Genomic DNA, 21377 nt, shown 5'->3' on the forward strand with positions numbered 1-21377 from the left:
TGTAAAACAAGGACAGCACCACCTACTATGAGGGGCTATAGTGAGGACTACAGAAGGTAACAACAATGCCCTATAGCAGTGACATAATCAAGGGGTGGTCTGGGGTGAGGAGGGGCAGGGTCCTCTCCTAGATCACACACAGTGGGAAAGGAGACACACAGCTGTCCACAGACTGCATCGCACCTCATCGAAAGCCTTGTTTTTGCCTCGGTTAATCCCTTCATTGAGGGCTTTGATCCAGGATTCCTTCTCCTCCCCGGTGGGTGCCTGGAATTTGATGTCGCTGACCTGCGGGCAAGATAGATGGAGTAGATGGCAGATGTTTAGCAAAGCTCACATTTGGCATGTTAAGGAGGCTTCCTAACCTAGATCCCAAAGTCAAACCAAAATAACCCCACAGTAAGTATGACACTGGGGCTTTGGGCAAGGAAAGGGAAAGATCTCACAGAGAAGCCCTCCCTACTGCCCACCAGCATGCAGCTGGGTCTGAATTTGAATCAGCCTGGCCTTGTGGAAACAGCCAGGATCTGGTCCAGCTCCATGGGACTCCCCCAGGCCAGCTGCCTGGGCTCTGGGCTTCTGTTTACTCTGTAAAGTAGGAATAGCCCCAGTCTACATTCAAACCCACCCCTGAGTCCTTTCCTAATTCAGGTAGGAGCTCTGACCTCCTGTTAGAATCAGAGGGTGGCTCAGAGAACCCTGACCCTGCCAGGCCCAATGGCCAGACAGGAAGTGAGAGGAAGGAGTGACGCCATGGAAACTGAGGGGCTGCCTCATGCAGTGGATATGGCAGTAGGGCCTCTGAGCGAGACAGTCCACCACTTACAGGTGTCTGACCTCAGGCCTCAGTTTCTTCACCTGTGAAAGAGAATACCACCAGAACCTGCCTCACGGAGCCATGGAGATCATTTTTTAAATGATGTATCCAATTTGTACACCCATGCTCACAGCATTGTTTGCAACAGCCAACAGGTGGAAGCAACCTCAGTGTCCACTGACAGATGAATGGATAAGCAAAATGTGGTTCATATGTACAATGGATTATCAGCCAGCCTTAAAAAGGAAGAAAAATCTGACACATGCTACAACAGGGATGAACCTTGAAAGCGTGGTGCTAAGTGAAATAAGCTGGACACAAAAAGACAAAAACTGCCCGATTCCACCTATATGAGGTACCTAAAGTTGTCAAAATCATAGAGACAGAAAAGAGAGTGGTGGTTGCCAGGGGCTGGGGAGAAGGGCAATGGAGCATTATTATTTAATGGGCATAGAGTTTTAGTTTTACGTGGTGGAGAGTTATGCAATAGATGGTGGTGATGGCTGTACAACATCATGAATGTATTTAATGCCGCTGAATTGTGCAATTTCAAACTGGTAAAGATGGTAATTTTTTTTTGACCACAGTTTTTTTTTTTTTTTAATTGGGGAAAAAAAGATATATCTAAAGTACTAAATCTGGAGCTGGGCAGAGTGAATACTCAGTAATAGGAATTAGCACCATTGCCTTCCCTCTGGACAAAACAGTTCCAGTTTCCTCATCTATAAGATGGGATAACACTGCCTACTACCAAGCAACGCTGAGGAAATTTTTTTTTTTTTTTTTTTTTTTGAGACGGAGTCTTGCTCTGTCGCCCAGGCTGGAGTGCAGTGGCCAGATCTCAGCTCACTGCAAGCTCTGCCTCCCGGGTTTACGCCATTCTCCTGCCTCAGCCTCCTGAGCAGCTGGGACTACAGGCACGCACCACCTCGCCCGGTTAGTTTTTTGTATTTTTAAGTAGAGATGCGGTTTCACCGTGTTAGCCAGGATGGTCTCCATCTCCTGACCTCGTGATCCGCCCGTCTCGGCCTCCCAAAGTGCTGGGATTACAGGCTTGAGCCACCGCGCCTGGCCAATGCTGAGGAAATTAAACATAGTAGGTGCTCAGTAAATAGTTCTTGAATGAATGAGCCAACAAATTAATGAATTGGCCCAAGTTTCCTTCCCTCGCCGTTTTTGGACCACTGCCTACTCTCTGACCGCAAGATGCCCTAGTCCTTTGTTGGCAGTCGCCAGCTTGCCCATCCTCCGCCCTGGTGTTAGATAGTACCTCCCCTCCCTCCACTCTCCAGTTATGTAACACTGAGGTCGGCCTGGCCCCCTCAGCATCCTCATTATATAATTTCCTCCTGGCTGCCACTGCCACCTCCTCATACAGGGCCCTGGGTCCCACCCCCACCACGCCAGGCACAGCCAAATGCTCATTTGCATGACCAGGGTAAATTTGATCCTGAAAGCAGATCTTCAGTTAAGTCAGAAACCCCAGGGCACCTTGGCAACTGCCTCAGCTCAGCCATCAGGGCTGCTGGGGGCTCAGGGCTGCTGGGGGCTCAGGGGCGGACCACACTGCATCCGGGGTCGCAAAGGCTGCCCAACTCTGTGATGGGACCTGCTAGAAAGGAAGTCTGGGGCCAGCTCTTCTACCCAGCTGCTGCTCCTATTCACAGGCTGTGACCCCTGCATGGTGCAGGATTTAGCATCCAGGGAGCTTGAGAAGTCTGCAATTGAACTCAGGAGCCAATGGAACAAGAGGAGGCCAGAGAAGAGCCTAGAAGTCCTAGAAGTCCGATTACCAAGTTCTACTCGCTTCACTACTCTGGACCTCAAAGGGACAAGAATAGAACCACTGGACCCAGCCCAAACTGCAGCTCCTTCCCCACTGGCCCAGCCCGCCTGAGGCAGGCTGCCTCAGCTCTCTTCTGCTCCCTTGTGAGAAGCAGAAATGGCCTCAGAGAAGACCTATTGTGCAAGCCAAAAGGTTCCCACAGGAGAAGGAAGACAAGGTTAAACAGGACCCAGCTCCACCCTCCTAAGGAACCCTGTATCTGGCTGAACAAGCCAGGCATTCCACAAGGATGACCAGAATAGAGACAATTAGAATACCAAGAAGTTACCAGCCTGGGCAACATAGTGAGACCCCATCTCTACAAAAAATATGAAAATTAGCCGGGCATGATGGTATGTGCCTGTAGTTCCGGCTACTCAGAAGCTGAGTTGGGAGCATCACCCGAACCTAGGAGGCAGAGGTTGCAGCAAGCTGAGAAAAGGCCACTACACTCCAGCCTGGGTGACAAGAGTGAGATCCTGTCTCAAAAAATAAGAATATCAAGAAGCTGTGCCTCTCCCCCAAAGTCATCCTGAAGGGCCACAGGCTGTACAGGTCCCTGTCCTGAGAACTTTCAAGAAGCCCCAGGGACACAGGCACTTCTAGGAGCTTAGATGCTAACAGGACTGGCCACAGACTAGGCCCACAAGGCCTGGGAAAAGGGGAAGGATAAAATGGCAGAGAGGAAAAAAGTGGGAGGGGAAGAGAGGAGGCAGGAAAGAGGAAAGGGCCAAGCTGGCTGAGACCAGCAGGGCAGCAAGGCCCAGCAGTGGCCACCCTGCTTCCTGGCAGCGTCTGCCTGTGACCTCATGGGCCGGGGTGTGGGGCTGGAAAAGCAGGGGGAGAGGGGCATGTAAGACATTGGAGTCTTTGTTTATTTGATTAGAGGGGAAAAAAGGCGGCCTCAGGACCAGACAGCCAGGGTCATGTGACCTCCTGGCCGGCTGGAGGCCTCACTGAGGATGGGGAACACCCAGGCCGCTGAGAAAGGAGGGTGAAAGGATGTGGGAATGCGGTGCCCTGGGCCAGGTCCACCAACTGACCTCTGGAGAGCCCCAATCTGTGTGAGCTCCTGGGGTGGGGAGGGTCAGGGGCCCTTGAGCTGGAACCAGGATGCACTGTTTCATCCACAGCACCCACCACTTGCTCCACAGCCCCATCTCCCAGTTGATTGTCCTGTTCTCAGAGCCAGCCTAAATTCTTGCAGGGTTGGGGGCTGGGAAGGAGGGTGTTAGCTGAAGCAGCTGAGAACACAGCTGCACAAACAGGCTTCTCTGAAGGTGATGTCCCACCCTGAGCTGAGCCCAGCCCACCTAGTCTACTACCAGCTGATTCTTGGAGCTGGGGAAAAGAGATGGCCCACAGAACAGCACAGGCAGAGGCCAGAGAGGCTAGGTCTCCCTCCACCCCACATCCACATAGCACACTAAGACACACACCCAGACAGACACACGGCCAGATGAGCACTCAACTGCATAAAAAAAAGGTACACGCACAAGGGCCAGACACACCGGTGGCAGATCTTCACACGGAACATAGTTTGCATCTCATCTCTCTCAAACACACATCCACATATACAGCGCCCACTCAGGAAGGAAGTGGGTCTCCAGGATAGGGTAGGGGCTCCAGGGCTTGAAAAGATTAAAATGTGACTCCTTTTGTCCTCAAAGAGCCCTAAGCAGCAGACGGTCAAGTGAAATCTGGGCCCAGTCCCATGAGCCCTCAGAACACTATAATTACACCAGCCCCTACCCTTGGACACACTTCCAGCTCCCAGTATCACAGCTCCACAGCCCCCTCCACTGCTATCTTGGTTGCTTCTGTGCCCCCACCCCCTGCAGAGTAGGACAAAGGGTCAATGAGTAAAGCATCTTGGTATTCAGGGTCTGCAGAGGACTGGGCTCCCATTCCCTAAAGATGAGGAAGAAACAGAATGGCCTCCAGCAGGCCCAGACCAGACTTGCTCCCCAACCCCCAATCTCTGTGACTCAGCCCTATTCTGCGAGGCTCCACATGACATGCAGAGGACAAGGCAAGGAATGGCCCAGCCGCAGATGGGTGCAAGCTGGCGAGAGGCACTGTGCACGCCAGCCTCAAATCTGAACTCTCTCCTGACATCTGTGAAGCTACACCATGTGTCAACACCCACCAGACTCCCTGCCAGAGAAATGTGGTGCAAACAGCAAACTTCATCTGCACACCCAGCATGTCCCAAGGAAAGACTCTCTCAAACCAGGGATCTTTCCCAGCTACAGCCACGAAAGGAAAGTACAAGGGGAGGAAAGCTGGAGGGCTGCAGGCCTCCCAGTCCTGAGTCCAGGATGGGCCCACGCAGAAAGGCCTGGGATAAAGGGAGGCCCCACCCTCCCACTCTGCCCCAGGCTACATCAAGGTGTTGAGGCCTGGCAGCCTGGCAGGGTGGAGGCTTCATCCACAGCTCTCCTGCCTCAGCCCTGGGCCTCCCCCAGGGTCTGGGGTAAAGTCAAGTGCCCCACCTCCCAAACGCTACTTTCCAACTACAGCCTGGGATGGAGGGCCTGGGCCTGCAAGGGGAAGACAGGAGCAGAGCTCTCTCAACAGAGCCCTAAGTGCATCTCTTATCAACTAGGGGCTTGGGAGACTCGGAGACAAAATGAGTAAAGGTCTGACCTATGGTGGCTGCTAGGGCTGAGCCTCAGCCACATGCAACAGAAAACAGGCTTTTTAAAGGGGCCAGGCCTGCTAAACCTGCTTAGGCCTCCCAAGGCGACTCTGGCCTAGAGGGAAATGGGGCAGCAGCAGGCATCTTCCTACCTTGTTCCCTGGGGATCGCAGCAGGATAAAGCGGTGTTTCCGCTTGAGGAGGGCACGAAGGTCCTGGCACTTCTCATAGCTGCCCAGCTCCACGGTCTCCACACACTTCTGATCATCCTGGGGAGGGAAACAGAAGGGACATGAGCTGGTGACAGTCAGACCCACCACCACCCTCAGCCACTCACGCCCCAGACCCTGATCCCACTCAGTGAGGACATCACTTGGTCAGAGCGAGGACCTCAGGCTGCTAGTCAGTCACCAAGATGTGGTGTCCAGACCCTGGCAAGTGCATGCTGGCTGGAGGGATGCCCGTGAGGCTCCCCATCCAGATGGGAGACGGGCACATAGCCCAGAGGCAGGTATGTGCCTAAGGCCAGAGGAGGAAACAGGGGAAGCTACAGAGGCTAAGAAAAGGCTGTCTGGGGTCCAGCCATGCCCAGAGGCCAAGCAGAGATCTGTGGAAGAGACAGCCAGAGGAAGAATGCAGGATGCCACAAAATGGCAGGCAGGGAGTGGGATGGGGACCAGGGACAACAAAGACTTTCCAGGAAGAGCCAGAGGGAAGTGTGAACAAGGCACATTTGGGGCTACATGCCCTGCCTTCAGCACAGCCATCCTGAATTGTGTTCCTCACTCAGCATCATCCCCTGCTGAGCCTTGGCTTGGGAGAGCAGCACTTCGTCCAAGGCTGCAGGCTACATACAAGCAAGAGGCAAGGGCTCCTTCAAGCGCATCCCATCCCCATCCCACCACTTGGAGGCCTCATCATTAGGAGGGCCAGTGGCCAGGACAGTGTCCAGCCTCTTCCTGGCCATCTCTAGACACTAGCCAGGCTGTCTTCCTGCCCACCACCCCTGACATTTGAGTGCTTTCTCTACAGACTCCACCCATTAGGTGCCTGTCCAGCAAGCTCCCTCAATGGTGGTCAACAGGTCCTCTTCCAGGGAAGACCCAACTGGAACAACTTCCTGGGTGTGGCACTCTCATCCAGGAGAGTCTAGGGAAGTAGAAGCAGATCCTTTGGCGGGGGAGGGTACGCCACCCTGAGACTGGCCAAAAAGTTAAGGAAACCCTTGCTGATGTTTAACAGAAGGAACCTGACACTCATGAGCACTTCTGCATCCCTGAGTCTCTGAACCTCACAATAACCCTGAAAGCCTACAGTCCCGTATCTGCCTCATTTTAGAGAAGGAAAGAATGAGGCCTGGAGGTGAAGGGATTTGCCCTAGGAGCACAGACCCAAATATAAGGGGCAGGGCCCCAACTCAAACCACAGCCTCTGACTCCCAGGTCAGGGCCCTTTCCAGCACAGCACACTCCTTCCAGTCACAGGCAGTAGGTTGCTCTGCACAAGGGGTCCTCCAAGGGTGGGACCTAGGCCAGTAGCATCAGCGCCACCTGAGAGCTTGTTAGAAATGCAAACTCCTGGCCAGGCACGGTGGCTCACACCTGTAATCCCAGCACTTTGGGAGGCCGAGGCGGGCAGATCACGAGATCAGGAGATCGAGACCATCTTGGCCAACATGGCGAAACCATGTCTCTACTAAAAAAAAACACAGGCTGGGCGCGGTGGCTCAAGCCTGTAATCCCAGCACTTTGGGAGGCCAAGACGGGTGGATCACAAGGTCAGGAGATCGAGACCATGCTGGCTAACACGGTGAAACCCCATCTCTACTAAAAAAATACAAAAAACTAGCCGGGCGAGGTGGCGAGCGCCTATAGTCCCAGCTACTCGGGAGGCTGAGGCAGGAGAATGGAGTGAACCCGAAAGGCGGAGCTCGCAGTGAGCTGAGATCCGGCCACTGCACTCCAGCCCGGGCGACAGAGCGAGACTCCGTCTCAAACAAAAAAACAAAAAAAAAATACACACAAAAAAATTAGCCAGGCGGCCAGGCGCGGTGGCTCAAGCCTGTAATCCCAGCACTTTGGGAGGCCGAGGTGGGCGGATCACGAGGTCAGGAGATCGAGACCCTCCTGGCTAACACGGTGAAACCCCGTCTCTACTAAAATACAAAAAACTAGCCGGGCGCGGTGGCGGGCGCCTGTAGTCCCAGCTACTCGGAGGCTGAGGCGGGAGAATGGCGTGAACCCGGGAGGCGGAGCTTGTAGTGAGCTGAGATCCGGCCACTGCACTCCAGCCTGGGCGACAGAGCGAGACTCCGTCTCAAAAAAAAAAAAAAATTAGCCAGGCATAGTCCCAGCTACTCGGGAGGCTGAGGCAGGAGAATGGCGTGAACCCGGGAGGCGAAGCTTGCAGTGAGCCAAGATCGTGCCACTGCACTCCAGCCTGGGCAACAGAGCATGACTCTGTCTCAAAAAAAAAAAAAAAAGGAAATGCAAACTCCCAGGCCTCATCCCCCCTCAATCATAAACCTAGGGGAGTGGGTCTGGCAATCTGTCTTCTAACTAGCCTTCAGGGATTTTGATGGATGCAAATTTTGTTTGTTTGTTTTTTGCTTTTTTGAAACAGAATCTCGCTCTGTCGCTCAGGCTGCAGTGCAGTGGCATGATATCGGCTCACTACAACCTCTGCCTCTTGGGTTCAAGCGATTCTCTGGCCTCAGCCTCCCGAGTAGCTGGAATTACAGGTGCCCACCACCACACCCGGCTAATTTTTATAGAGATGGGGTTTCACCATGTTGGCCAGGCTGGTCTCGAACTCTTGACCTCAAGTGATCCACCCGCCTCGGCATCCCATAGAGTTGGGATTACAAGCTTGAGCCACTACTCCTGGCCTGGATGTGAATGGTTAAGAACCACTGCTACCAGCCTGGCCAACATAATGAAACCCTGTCTCTATTAAAAATACAAAAATTAGCTGGGCATGGTGGTGTGCGCCTGTGGTCCCAGCTACTCAGGAGGCTGAGGCAAGAGAATCGCTTGAACCCAGGAGGGAGAGGCTGCAGTGAGCCAAGATAGCACCACTGCACTCCAGCTTGGGTGACAGAGTGCAACTCCATCTCAAAGAGAAAGGACCACTGCTCTACATCAGAGGTTCTCAGTCTTGGTGCACCTGGGAGTTTTTAAAAACCCCAATGCCCAGGCAACATCCCAGACCAATTATACCAGGATCTCTTGGGGGGCAAGGCCCCAAACCTCATGATTTTTTAAAGCAGATGACTGTACATCTAATGTGGATAACCACTAATCGACTCTCTCGTCAGCCCCTCGGAGAAAGGGGAAGAGATGGCCAAGGTGGCCTTACCTCTCCCACCCTGGTTCAATCAAGTATCTTTTCTTTTTTGCTTCCATCCATACATCCCTTTCCAATCTCTAGCCTCCAATACCTTCCAGATTCCTTAGCTAAACACATGGACCAGAAAAATCCTCCTGCTCTGAGAAGCTCCCCTGCCCCCAATCATGAACCCCTGAACTTAAGTGCTCTCCATCCCATCACTTACTGCTGGGGAGATGCAAACATCTACAAAGCACCTGCAAGGTGCAGACACCCTACAAGGTGCTAGAAGCAGAGTCCTGCCATGGGAAGACACAGTCCTGACTCCCCCCTTGGCCATCTTTCTCTACCCCATTCTCTGTTTATCTATCTGCTCATCCTTCTGTTCCCCCAACTGCACCCTACAAGAAGCAGCCCTCAAGCAGAACATATAAAGGACCAGTTTTCTGAGTGCCTGGTTCAGATTGAGAACTCAGGAAGTCTCCTCCCCAGGAATCTGGAGCGGGAAACTGCCCAGGGAAGAATCCTTGCTTGAGAGAGAGAGCAGCTTACTTGCCCCGTGTCCACAGGCCTCCACTAACTGGACCACCACGGGCCCGAATACACCCTCCTTTGCCTGGGAACAAAAAGTCCATCCACCTCCACCACTGAGCTCCCAACAACTGCCTGTCCTGGGTCTCCTCTCCACCCCACCCAAGACGCTGAATCATCCCAGCTCTTCTGCAGCTCAGAAAAACGGATAAACCAGCAGGCAATGGGTGAAGGAAGCATCTTTGGAATGTCAGCCTCTCTGACAGCAAAGAAACAGCCAAGAGCCATTCGCGTTCGTTCCTTCGCCTAGTTCCTTACATCAGAAAGAGGAACTGAGCTAATAAGCATTTCTTAATTCCTACTCCCAGGCCAAGCTCCCCCACCCCTGAGTGCTAAGTTCTTGAAATTACATTTACATTTTTAATAGCAATCTTTTTCAAAAAAGGAAAAAAAGTGTGATTTAGATTTTTCATGTTTGGGAGATGTGAAATCCTTCCTGCTTCCCAGCTGTGGCCAGATGTACAGAGGCAGTTTAGGACAAGTGACAGTACCTGACAGGCTGACAGCTGAAAGCCTGTCACTTAACTCTCATGGCAGCTGGCACTGGAAGAAGCTGTGACAATCCCCTTTATTGGTAAAAATATCCCCCTGCTGCCTCATTCCCAACTGTGGCACATCCTATTTTGGTGGGAGCAGCAATAGAGAACATATGGGGGTGCTGTCTACACACCCTCATTCCCTTGCCCTCTTCCCACCTCTTCTTTGACACCCTAACTCCATGAGCCAGCAACTCAGGCAGGTCAGACAGGGTGCTTCTCCCGGTTGCCTAACCTTTCTTGTCCTGGGACAATTGTGAATTTGCCAAGATAGCCTGAGGCAGGCTGGGAGAGGCCGATGAGGAAGAGGCAGGCTACCTCTTCTTCTGCCCCCAAGCCAATTCCCAGGTATTTCACCTGTCAAAGGCATATTGTGCTACCCTGTTTTCAGTGGATGAGCTCTCCGATAGCCTCAACCACAGCACACAAACAGCATCTACAAGAAAAAAACCACTTTTCTTTCTCAAGTCTTCACCTACATCTTAATTGACTCTTATTTAACACGCAAGCTTAGCATCCTTGGTTGCCCAAATCCCAAGCCTGCTGAAATCAGAAGGGGAACAAGCATCTGAAGTGTGAAGAAGTGAGGGCTATTAGAGGCACAAGGACAGCCGAAGTTGAAACCAGCAACTTGATGTTAAAGGAGAAAGAAAAGCTGAGAAGTACGGCCTCCTGCCAGTTCAAAACAGAGAGGCAATGTGCCTCTCTACCCCTATGCATCTAGGGAACCCACTCTGCAGGTGGGTCTGACAGGTGATGACACTGAGCCTCCAGGGAAAGATTTTATTTAGGCCAGCATCTTCTCTTGAAGAAAGCAGAGAATATTTAACATATTTTAGAGATTTTCTTGTAAAAATAAGTTTTGGGGTTTACTCGCTGGTGTCTCTTGGTAGAAAGCATGCTGGATTTGCTTCTAGACCTAACTCCTCCACTCACTGGGAGATGCTGAACAGTCATCTTGTCACCCTGAGCCTCAGTATCCTCTTCTGTAAAATATAATATGATGACCACTCTCATGGGACTATTGAGATTTTTCACAGGGAGATATGTAAGACCATATCTCCAAACAAGTACAAGTGCTACTTATTATTTCTTTTTTGTTTTTTTGAGATGGAGTTTTGCTCTTGTTGCCCAGGCTGGAGTGCAATGGCATGATGTCAGCTCACCGCAACCTCCAACTCCCAGGTTCAAGTGATTCTCCTGCCTCAGCCTTCCGAGTAGCTGGCATTACGGACATGTGCCACCACACCCGGCTAATTTTGTATTTTTAGTAGAGATGGGGTTTCTCCATGTTGGTCAGGCTGGTCTCGAACTCCCGACCTCAGGTGATCCGCCTGCCTCGGCCTCCCAAAGTGCTGAGATTATAGGTGTAAGCCACCATGCCCAGCCTGCTAATTATTATTTCTACTACTACTGCTCAATGGAGCAGGCTTTAGCTTTCTACAACATTCACTCACATGGAACCTTGCTCAGGGACAGGGAAAGACTTGCACACTAGATGCACATACAGTTCAAAGAACTCTCGGCCGGGCGCGGTGGCTCACGCCTGTAATCCCAGCACTCTGGGAGGCGGAGGCAGGTGGATCACCTGAGGTCAGGAGTTCCAGACCAGCCTGGCCAACAGGGTGAAACCCTGTCTCTACTAAAAATACAAAATTAGCCGGGTGTGGTGGCTGATGCATTGATCCCAGCTACTTGGGAGGCTGAGGCAGGAGAACTGCTTGAACCTGGGAGGCGGCAGCAGCAGTGAGCTGAGACGGTGCCATTGCACTCCAGCCTGGGCAACAAGAGCAAAACTCCATCTCAAAAAATAATAATAATAAAAAAATAAGAGGGCTAGGCATGGTGGCTCACACCTGTAATCCCAACACTTTAGGAGGCCGAGGTGGGTGGATTACGAGGTCAGGAGATTGAGACCCTCCTGGCCAACATGGTGAAACCCCATCTCTACTAAAATACAAAAAATTAGCTGAGCATGGTGGCGTGTGCCTGTAATCCCAGCTACTCCGGAGGCTGAGGCAGGAGACTTGCTTGAACCAGGACCCAGGAGACGGAGGTTGCGGTGAGCCGAGATCGCGCCACTGCACTCTAGCCTGGGCTACAAAGCGAGACTCTGTCTCGAAAAAAAAAATAGCTGGGCATGGTGGCGTGCATGCCTGTAGTCCCAGCTACTTGGGAAGCTGAGACGGGAATCACTTGAACCAGGAGGCAGAGGTTGCAGTGAACCGAGATCCCGCCACTGCACTCCAGCCTGGTGACAGAGCAAGACTCCATCTCCAGAAAAAAAAAAGTCTCATCTCATCTAGAAACCCTAGAATTGCCGTCGGATGTATTGTCCCCATATACAGAGACCCAGAGAGGATTAGGTACTTGCTCAGGGTTGCACAGCATGGCAAAAGTAGAGCAGGTCTTCTGGCCCCAAACCCAGGGTCCTCCTACTAACTTGACTGCCCTCACTTTGCCCCTGTCCCAGAACCTCCAACCTCAGGGCCAAGCAGGTCCTCACCTCATTCTCATAGACCAGCAGCTGGGCCTGGCAGAGGAGCAGATATCGGTCTTTCCAGAAACCCAGGAGGCCCCCACTGCTCTTCTTGATCCAGCCAGCCTTGTCCACCGTCTGTGCTCCCCGAGGCTTCTCACCGGCTTCCTTCACACCCTGTAACACAGCACCAGGACATACCATGAGGGCTGCTATCATGGGGTCACAGGTCACAGGTTCACAGGTCACACAAGGGCACAAGGGATGTATCCCTATGCTAAGTACCTAATGACATCACCCTATGTGAGCTTTCCCGCAACCCCCAAGGCAGATATTCCTAACCCAGGATCAGAGCTAATAACAGCAATAATAGCAGCAGCCACTTTACTCTGAGCCACTGTATACATTTGATACACATAGTGTCATTTAACTCTTTTTTTTTTTTTTTTTGAGACTGAGTCTCGCTCTGTCGCCCAGGCTGGAGTGCAGCAGCCAGATCTCGGCTCACTGCAAGCTCTGCCTCCCGGGTTCCGGCCATTCTCCTGACTCAGCCTCCCGAGTAGCTGGGAATACAGGCGCCCGCCACCTCGCCCAGCTAGTTTTTTGTATTTTTAGTAGAGACGGGGTTTCACCGTGTTAGCCAGGATGGTCTCGATCTCCTGACCTCGTGATCCGCCCGTCTCGGCCTCCCAAAGTGCTGGGATTACAGGCTTGAGCCACCGCGCCCAGCCGTGTCATTTAACTCTTACAACTCCCCTCCAAGATGGTAGCCTCATTATCCACATGTCATAGCAAACTAAAGCTCAGAACGTAGAGATGACTCAACAGAGGTGCAAACCACGACTAGAGGACAGAGCCAGAATTCTAAGCGGTCTCTCTGACCCCACGTTTTTCCCACTCCACCATTCTGCCTCCATGTGTTCATTCAGTCAACATATGTACTGAGTGCTTACAACATCACAGGAGAATAAAAGTAAGGCAGTCTCTGTCCTCAGAGCTCACAGTGCGGGAAAACAGGAGTTGAACAAATAAATACCCAGGCATACCCATTAACCTGTGTGAAATGCTATACAGGAAATACACAAGGGGCAGCGAGAGGACAGTGGGGGGGACCCAGTTCAGGTTGGGGAGGCCCAGGAAGGCCACCCAGAACAAAGATTGGAAGGGCAAGGCCGGGCGTGGTGGCTCAAGCCTGTAATCCCAGCACTTTGGGAGGCCGAGACGGGCGGATCACGAGGTCAGGAGATCGAGACCATCCTGGCTAACACGGTGAAACCCCGTCTCTACTAAAAATACAAAAAAACTAGCCGGGTGAGGTGGCGGGAGCCTGTAGTCCCAGCTACTCGGGAGGCTGAGGCAGGAGAATGGCGTAAACCCGGGAGGCGGAGCTTGCAGTGAGCTGAGATCCGGCCACTGCACTCCAGTCCGGTGACAGAGCGAGACTCCGCCTCAAAAAAAAAAAAAAAGGCCGGGCGCGGTGGCTCAAGCCTGTAATCCCAGCACTTTGGGAGGCCGAGACGGGCGGATCACGAGGTCAGGAGATCGAGACCATCCTGGCGAACACTGTGAAACCCCGTCTCTACTAAAAAAAAATACAAAAAAACTAGCCGGGCGAGGTGGCGGCGCCTGTAGTCCCAGCTACTCGGGAGGCTGAGGCAGGAGAATGGCGGGAACCCGGGAGGCGGAGCTTGCAGTGAGCTGAGATCCGGCCACTGCACTCCAGCCCGGGCGGCAGAGCGAGACTCCGTCTCAAAAAAAAAAAAAAAAAAAAAAAAAAAGATTGGAAGGACAGGCAGGCTGAGTGGAAATCTGCCTCTCTACTGCTATGCTTCTAGAGAACCCACTCTGCAGCCCCTCCCGCTTCCCACCCAAAGCAGGAGGCTCCTCTCCCCTCCTGCCTGCTCCAGGCAAGGACCTTAGGGTGGCCACCACATCTAGTGAGGGTTCCAAGTACTCTGTCTTTGACCACAGGCTGGCATAGGAGTTAAATTCAAGCCCTTCTCCTGGACTTGGGTAGACACCCTGGAGCCTTGGGGCCAGTGACACCTTGTGCCTCACCAATTGCCTGCTTGGGTGGCTGGGTGCCAGGTACATGCCTACCAGATGAGGTTGGGGTCAGATCCACTTCTGGGTCCCCAGCACCCACCCCTGTTCTTTTACACATAATGGGTGCTCAAGAGGTACCTGTGAAATGAAAATAAAAATACACCCCCTTTGCTAACCACTTTGCTTCAATGATAGGTATCCAGAGTCTTGAGTGTGAAGCGGGGGGTGAAGGAGAGGGGATCAAGAATGTGTCAGAATCTAGAGCCTGCTAGAAGGAAATTAGCACTGACTAATTTTGACTACATTATCATTTACATAAAATTCAAAAAAGGGACCCCAGTTAAAAGAGGTGTGCCTCTCCCCAGGGATATCCTGTGGCCACAGCTGCCTTTGGAAGAACAAGCCCAAACAGATGTAAGCGTGATGCACTGTCAGGAGCTGGGCAGACCTGGCTTCCCTGGTCTCTGTCATGGCAGGGGAGCCCCAGCCTTGTTCTCACTGTGGGCCCCCGCCCCCTTTTGAATTGCACATTCTAGTAGTGGGGAATCTAGGCTTAGAAGCTGCAGTCATGCAGACTGAGGCAAACCACTTAACCTCTCTGAGCCTCAGTTTCTTCATGTGTGAAATGCAGCTACTAACAGCAGAAGTTGTAAGGAATCCAACTCCATGAGGGCAGGATTTTTGTTTTGTTCACTCCTATACCCTCATTACCTAGACAGTGACTGGCACATAGTAAGTGCTCAATAAACATCTGTTGCTGAATAAAGACAAAGCATATAGAGCAGTTCCCAGGATGCCCTAAACCTAGTAAATGGCAGCTGTCATTATGGTTACTATTGTCACTGCCGTCCCCTCTGGCTCTCAGGGACCCTCTCCCTGGGCCCAGTTCCCAAGTCAGGACAAGCCCTTTCTGGTCTATAGCTGCTGGCCTCAGATCTTCAGGAGCTCCAGGAATGTGGGGTTCCCCCTTGGGGTCTCCCTAACTTGTAGATGGCAAGAGAAATGGGGAAGTGAGGTGGTCCAAATGGTCTTCCCGGGGCCAGGCATGGTGGCTCATGCCTGTAATCCCAGCACTTTGGGCCGAGATGGGCAGATCATTTGAGGTCAGGAGTTTGAGATCAGCCTGGCCAACACGGTGAAACCCTGTCCCTACTAAAAATACAAAAAATAGCCGGGTGGTGATCGTGCACACCTGTAATCCCAGCTACTCAGGAGGCTGAGGCAGGAGAATCGCTTGAGCCAGGAAGACAGAGGTTGTTGTGAGCCAAGATTGCACCAATGGACTCCTGTATGGGTAACAGGATGAGACCCTGTCTCAAAAAAAAAAAAAAAAAAAAAAAAAAAACAAAGGTCTTCCTGGATATAAGAACAAGGAAGCAGGAAGCTGGCTGATTATGAGCCACCCTGTCCAGGAGAAGAGGGATTTCAGCACCCTTTGACAAGGAGAAGGCTCTCCCATTCTATCATGCACTGGACTCCCATTCCCCACATCACCACTGACACCCCTAGGGCCCTAACACCTTCAGCAAGCCCTGCAGGCTGTCACAGGCCCAGGACTAGAAGGGAAGAACAGGGAAATGGGAAACCCCACCCCCACATTTCACACTAACATCCCTCTGACTGTAACAGCAACAGCAAGCACAGCACCACCAGCCCCTCCCAGGCCTTCCACCTGATGGGCAGACTCTTGGTTTCTCTTAAACAAGGCAGTGAGGTCTGTGGAGTGTGAAGCTGTTGCCCAGCCACCCATCTCTGAGCGCCAAGCCTCTTGCTTTCAGGGGACCCACCCACCACCCTATGGGATCTCATACCCCTGTCTAAGCTCTCCCCACTTGTGACCTCTCCTGAAAACTTTCTACCCTCTGGAAGCTCCCTAGGGCCACAGCTGGTACCTGTGCCTAGATCACTGTCACTTCTGGGCTGGTGTAGCCCAGAGAATACCGTGACAGGATTACCTACAGAAGCAAGTCCAGGTCCTTAAAGGATGAATGGGACCAGGGCAGGACTAGGCAAAACAGCACTTTGGGATGGAGGAGGGAACAACTGACGGGCTGCAGATGGTATGACCCAGAGCCCAGCCACAGAAACAGCCACCCAGGGGAGGCCTGGCTGGAGGCCAGAGTCCTACTTGCCTCCACCCAGCCCCCTTCCATGCCCCTCAGAACCCCTCCCTCCAGGGGGCCTGGCTATGCCCCAGTAAGTTTTAATAAGGGGCCCCTCCTCTTGGCAGGGCTCACAGGGGAGGTTTTGTCCTGCTCAGCCCAGTTTCTCAGCCTCCTCTCCTCACTGAGCAGCTGACCACTGTTCTTCCTGTTTTGCCCTCTCCCCTCCCATCCCTCCTCACCCAGGCCCTTTCCTGCCCACCATGAGCAGCTCCTGAGGCACCCCGAGGCACCAGCCTGCCTCCTTTGGATCATTCATTAAAAAAAAAAAAAAAAGCCAGGTCACCTCAACTCTGTACACAGAAGGGGACAGATGGAACCACAACACAGGTTATGAGAGACAGAGACTAGAAGAAACCTGATTGGCACCTCACATCCCAGGAAGCTTATGACAACCTTTGCTCTTTGACTAAACCCAGCGATGTTCTGACCCAACTCTACTAAGAATCCACCATGTCACAGTCCCGCGCCGGGGCATTCAGAGAGAGGAAGCACAGGCTCTGCCCCAGGGCAACTTCCAGTCTGAGGTGGGTAACAGAGACCCTGCATAAGTCCCCTGTCTGGTGGGGAGCGGGTAATCTCCTGCTTGAGAGGCTCCAGCCTATTGGCAGAGACATAGCACTTACCCAGAGGGACGTACTGGTTCTAGCTCTCTGATGAGGTAAGGGCTTGGGGTTCATTTGGGAGACCCCTGCAGAAGGTAGGGTTTGGGGAGGGCTCTGAGGAGGGGAAGAGACACACGCCTTGGCCCAGAGAAGGCAAGGCACGAAAGGTTATCAAAGCCCCTGCCCCCTCAACCCCTTTTCTTTTTCTTTTTTTTTTTTTTGAGACGGAGTCTAGCTCTGTTGCCCAGGCTGGAGTGCAGTGGCGCGATCTCGGCTCACTGCAAGCTCCGCCTCCCGGGTTGACGCCATTCTCCTGCCTCAGCCTCCCGAGTAGCTGGGACTACAGGCGCCCGCCACCTCGCCCGGCTAGTTTTTTGTATTTTTTAGTAGAGACGGGGTTTCACCGTGTAGACCAGGATGGTCTCGATCTCCTGACCTCGTGATCCGCCCGTCTCGGCCTCCCAAAGTGCTGGGATTACAGGCTTGAGCCACCGCGCCCGGCCCCTCAACCCCTTTTCTATAGAAAGAGAAAGTACAGCCCAGAAAGGGCAAGAGATTACTCCGTGGGACAGAAACAGTACTGGGACAGGACACTGCCCTGCTTGTCTCTAGATGGTGAGGGCAAGTGGACAGCCTAGAAGCCAGGAAAAGGCATGACTGCTGGCAGAGGACAGAGCCCCAGAGCAGAGAAGAGAAAGCCTAGGTCCATGATTTCTACCCTTACTCCAATGGCAGCAATAATAACCCCACTGATACTCGCAGTTTTCCCAGCTTTTGCATATACATCATCACATTGCTCAATCACCCACCCTTTTCCTTTTACAAACGAGGAACCGAGGCCAGGAGCATACAGGTGGGCAGATGTCCAGTGCCCAGACCAGCACCTCCTCCCGAAGCCTCAGCCTGACAAGAGCTACCAGCCCATTACATAGAGGACGTCACTGAGGCTGAGGGACCTTAGTCCAGGGTGGCTGGGCACAGGGAGGAAGCTGAAAGCTAGCAGGAGGGCTGAAAGCAGCCATGTGAAAGTGAGATGATGAACATGGCCTGGGATCATGGGGCAGAGCATGTGGCTATGATCTAAGAGGTGTTTTAGAGAAACAAAGATGGGCACTGAGGCCTAGTGCAACAAGCGGAAGCTATTGGGAGAAGTGGGAGGAAAGCAAAGTTAGGGATGCCAAAGGGGAGTAGCGATAGGAAGCCCCTGCTGTGGGGGTGAGGCTTGCAGGGCCTTGGGTAAAGTGGACAAGACCTTAGACAGCCCAGATATTTAGATAGCTTTGAGCATCTGGGAGTCAGAAAGTGGCAACATAGGCTGGACGCAATGGCTCATTCCTGTAACCCCAGCACTTTGGGAGGCCGAGGTAGGTGTATCACCTGAGGTCAGGAGTTCGAGACCAGCCTGACCAACATGGAGAAACCTCGTGTCAACTAAAAATACAAAATTAGCCAGACATGGTGGTGCATGCCTGTAATCCCAGCTACTCGGGAGGCTGAGGCAGGAGAATCACTTGAACCAGGGAGGCGGAGGTTGCGGTGGGAGGTTGCAGTGAGCCAATATCTCACCACTGCACTCCAGCCTGGGTAACAAGAGCGAAACGCCGTCTCAAAAAAAAAAAAAAAAAAAAAAAGATAAAAAAAGAAAAGAAACTGGCAATGTGAGAGATTCAGGACCAAGGGGAGTACAGAGCTGAGCTGGGCCCAGGAGGTGTCCGGAGAACTTCCCTTAATTAGGGGCCAGAGCAGATCAGGAGATGGAGTAATCCTGACCCACATCCTCTGGGAGAAGGGGAGGGGCCCTGGCCAGAGAGCCTAGCCCTTGCAACAGGGGCCTGGGGAGGGCAGATGGCAGCCCCACCCAACAGCACGAAAAAAACCGCAGCAAATCACAGAGGCCTGACTTTGCCCCCTATCTTCACCTACTGAGAGAAGGAGCCACTGTCAGGCCAGGAGTAGGAGGAGGACAGGCACTATATTTTGCAGAAGAGGAAATGAAGGCCGAGAGGGGAAGTGACTTATCTACCACCCCACAGAAAGGCAGGGCCTGGCCTAGAGGGAGCCCTGACGGACCACTAGCTGGTCCTATCCACGGCTCGGGGAAGTGGGAAGTGGGCACTGAAGGCACACGGGCAGCCTGGTCCACTCTGTGCTTCCCAGCTGGCCAGGGTTCCCCCAAGGCAGAGAGCTTCATCTTTCCTTCCCATCCAAGGAGGCGAAGACATGCCCCTTCCCTTGGGCTGGGAGGGGCTGAAGCTGGGACCCCCTCAGGGGATAAGAAACAAATTCACCTTCCTCTAGACCCAACAGGCCCCTCCTTTTAACTTAATCATTCCACAGGCACATATTAAGTGCTTGCTGCGTGCTGGACCCTTGGATAATGGGGCTGCTAGGAGAACTGAGTTTGCAAGTAAAGAGCAGGGGCAGGGGCAAGACCCGATCCCAGGCCAAGAGTGTTCTGAGTGGTTAGAAGGAGGCTCCAGGGACACAGCTGGTCCAGCCCTGGGGTGGGGAAGGCAGGGACCAAGATCAGACCCTAGGTGGGCCTGACTCCCGATTCCTTTCCTCAGCTGCTCAGATGGATGTGGGGCGGGAAAAGAGTGGGGGAAAAGGAGATACAGAGTCTTATACAAGGGAGAAAAAAACAACTTCTCCAGTCCTCCTGTCACCAAGGCATGGTCACATCCTTGAGACAGGAATCCCCCAACACACACACACCACACACACACACAGAGTCAGGATCCGACCTGGCCGGTACAGGGAGTCAACGGTAATCGGGGTTCGAGCCCAGTCACCGAGGCCACTTTCAGCAAGTCATCAAACTCGCTGGAGCCTCAGTCTCCTGGTCAATCCAATGGGAACAGTAACAACCACGACGCCCCACAACTGGTGAGAAAGTCAGAGAGAATGAAGGAGGACGCAGACTGCGAAGTCCCGATATGGATCTCGCCCCCCGCCCCTGCCCCATTTGCCCAGGCTCTTCCTGAGGTGAGACTGGCGGGAGTGGGGCGGGCAGGAACGAGGGCCTGAGCCCAGGACCGCAATCCCCGTGAGGGGCTCGAGGACCCCAGCCCAACGCCCTGCCGGGCCCCGCCCTCACCTCCTCCTCCATGGCGAGTCCGCCGAGATCCCACCGCTCCGCCGGTCGCTCCCGGCGCCGCGCGGACTCTGCCACTGCGTCCACGCCCGGCCGGGAAGCGACTCTCCGCTTTCTGTCCCGCCGGCTGCCGGGGGCCCAAGAAACTTCGGGGGGGCGGGGCCGGGGCGGGGAGAGGCTTCCGGGGGCCGGGGCGGGGCCGGGGAGGGGGCGGCTGGGTAGGGGACCCGGCCCAGGGCGGGAAATGGGTGGGGCGGGGGCGGGGCGGGGCGGGGGTTGGAGACTGGACGGAGGAGCCGGGCGGAGCTGGAACTGGAGGAAGAGGGCGGGACGGGGCGGAGAAGCTTTCCTGCACCCGCCGAGGGAGAAGGACTAGGAGGGGGCTGCGGCACGGGAGGGGAGGGGGCTTCCGGCCCAGAGACTGAGGCGAGGGTGGCGGGAGCGGCGCGCCTGCAGGGCTAGGGTGGGGCGCACAGAGTGAGCGCTGGGGGCGCTAGCGGTGGAGCCTTTGAGGTCTCCTGAACCAGCGGGCTGGGGTTGCGAGACCGAGCCGAGCTGCCCTGGGCGGCCAGAGATGTGGGCACACAGAGGCTCCTCCTCTTTCCTCCCCGACGCCAGTCAGTGGGCGATGGCCTGGTCTTCTCTCTGGAACCTCTGAACGGGGCCGGGCCTGTAGCTTGGGTCTCTGTTCGGAGGGTGGTGTTACAGGAAGAGCTGGAGCTGAGAGTAGGGACTCCGGGGTCCCTTTACGGGGCGGCCCGCCCCTGGCTCTCAGGGGTCTCCAAGCGCAGTGTTTTCCTGCCCTCCTTGGGCATCGCTCAATCCCTTCCGTATCTGAGGGTCGACCATCCCCCCGATCCCGCGGTGATCTTGCGGCCCTGACAGCCTTGCTGGAGAGTGGAAGTGTGGGGACCAGCAGAGAGTAATGATTTTAGTTATACCATGAGCCCTCATTTTACATTGGAGAAACTGAGGCCCAGAGAGAGAAAGTAACTGGATGCATTGCAGCCTGCAGCACCGCTCCCCACCACACACACATACTCCCCCTTAGCTCTCCTGGTCAATCCTGTCCCATGCCAAGGAAGGGAAAATTAAGTGCATGTGACATCAGTGGTGACCTTCTTCGGCTCAGGCTGCCATAGCAGCGGCTGTGCCAGCGACCAAGCTCTCCTTTCACGGCCTTCTGCCAGCCCTCATGCTCCCAGGTCACTTTCAGCCCTGTATGGAAAACGGCAGCCTGGGGCTCCCAGGACA

The 21377-nt window shown here is 53.8% G+C and overlaps 1 protein-coding gene across 1 annotated transcript in view; it reads right to left on the minus strand.

Moving 5' to 3' along the window:
* The window catches only part of PLEKHO2 (pleckstrin homology domain containing O2), a 29463-nt gene extending 9180 nt beyond the window's left edge, over positions 1-20283 (minus strand). Inside the window, exons 1-4 of the mRNA XM_033189772.1 lie at positions 20127-20283; positions 12244-12393; positions 5436-5552; positions 184-288 (exon numbers count right to left, since the gene is read on the minus strand). Of these exons, the coding sequence (XP_033045663.1) occupies positions 184-288; positions 5436-5552; positions 12244-12393; positions 20127-20138 (384 nt within the window). The 5' untranslated portion in view covers positions 20139-20283. The remainder of the gene's footprint in view (positions 1-183; positions 289-5435; positions 5553-12243; positions 12394-20126) is intronic.
* Between the last annotated feature and the right edge of the window lie 1094 nt (positions 20284-21377).

This window comes from Trachypithecus francoisi, unplaced genomic scaffold (genome assembly GCF_009764315.1).
Source record: "Trachypithecus francoisi isolate TF-2019V2 unplaced genomic scaffold, Tfra_2.0 Lachesis_group3, whole genome shotgun sequence".
Lineage (NCBI taxonomy): Eukaryota > Metazoa > Chordata > Mammalia > Primates > Cercopithecidae > Trachypithecus > Trachypithecus francoisi.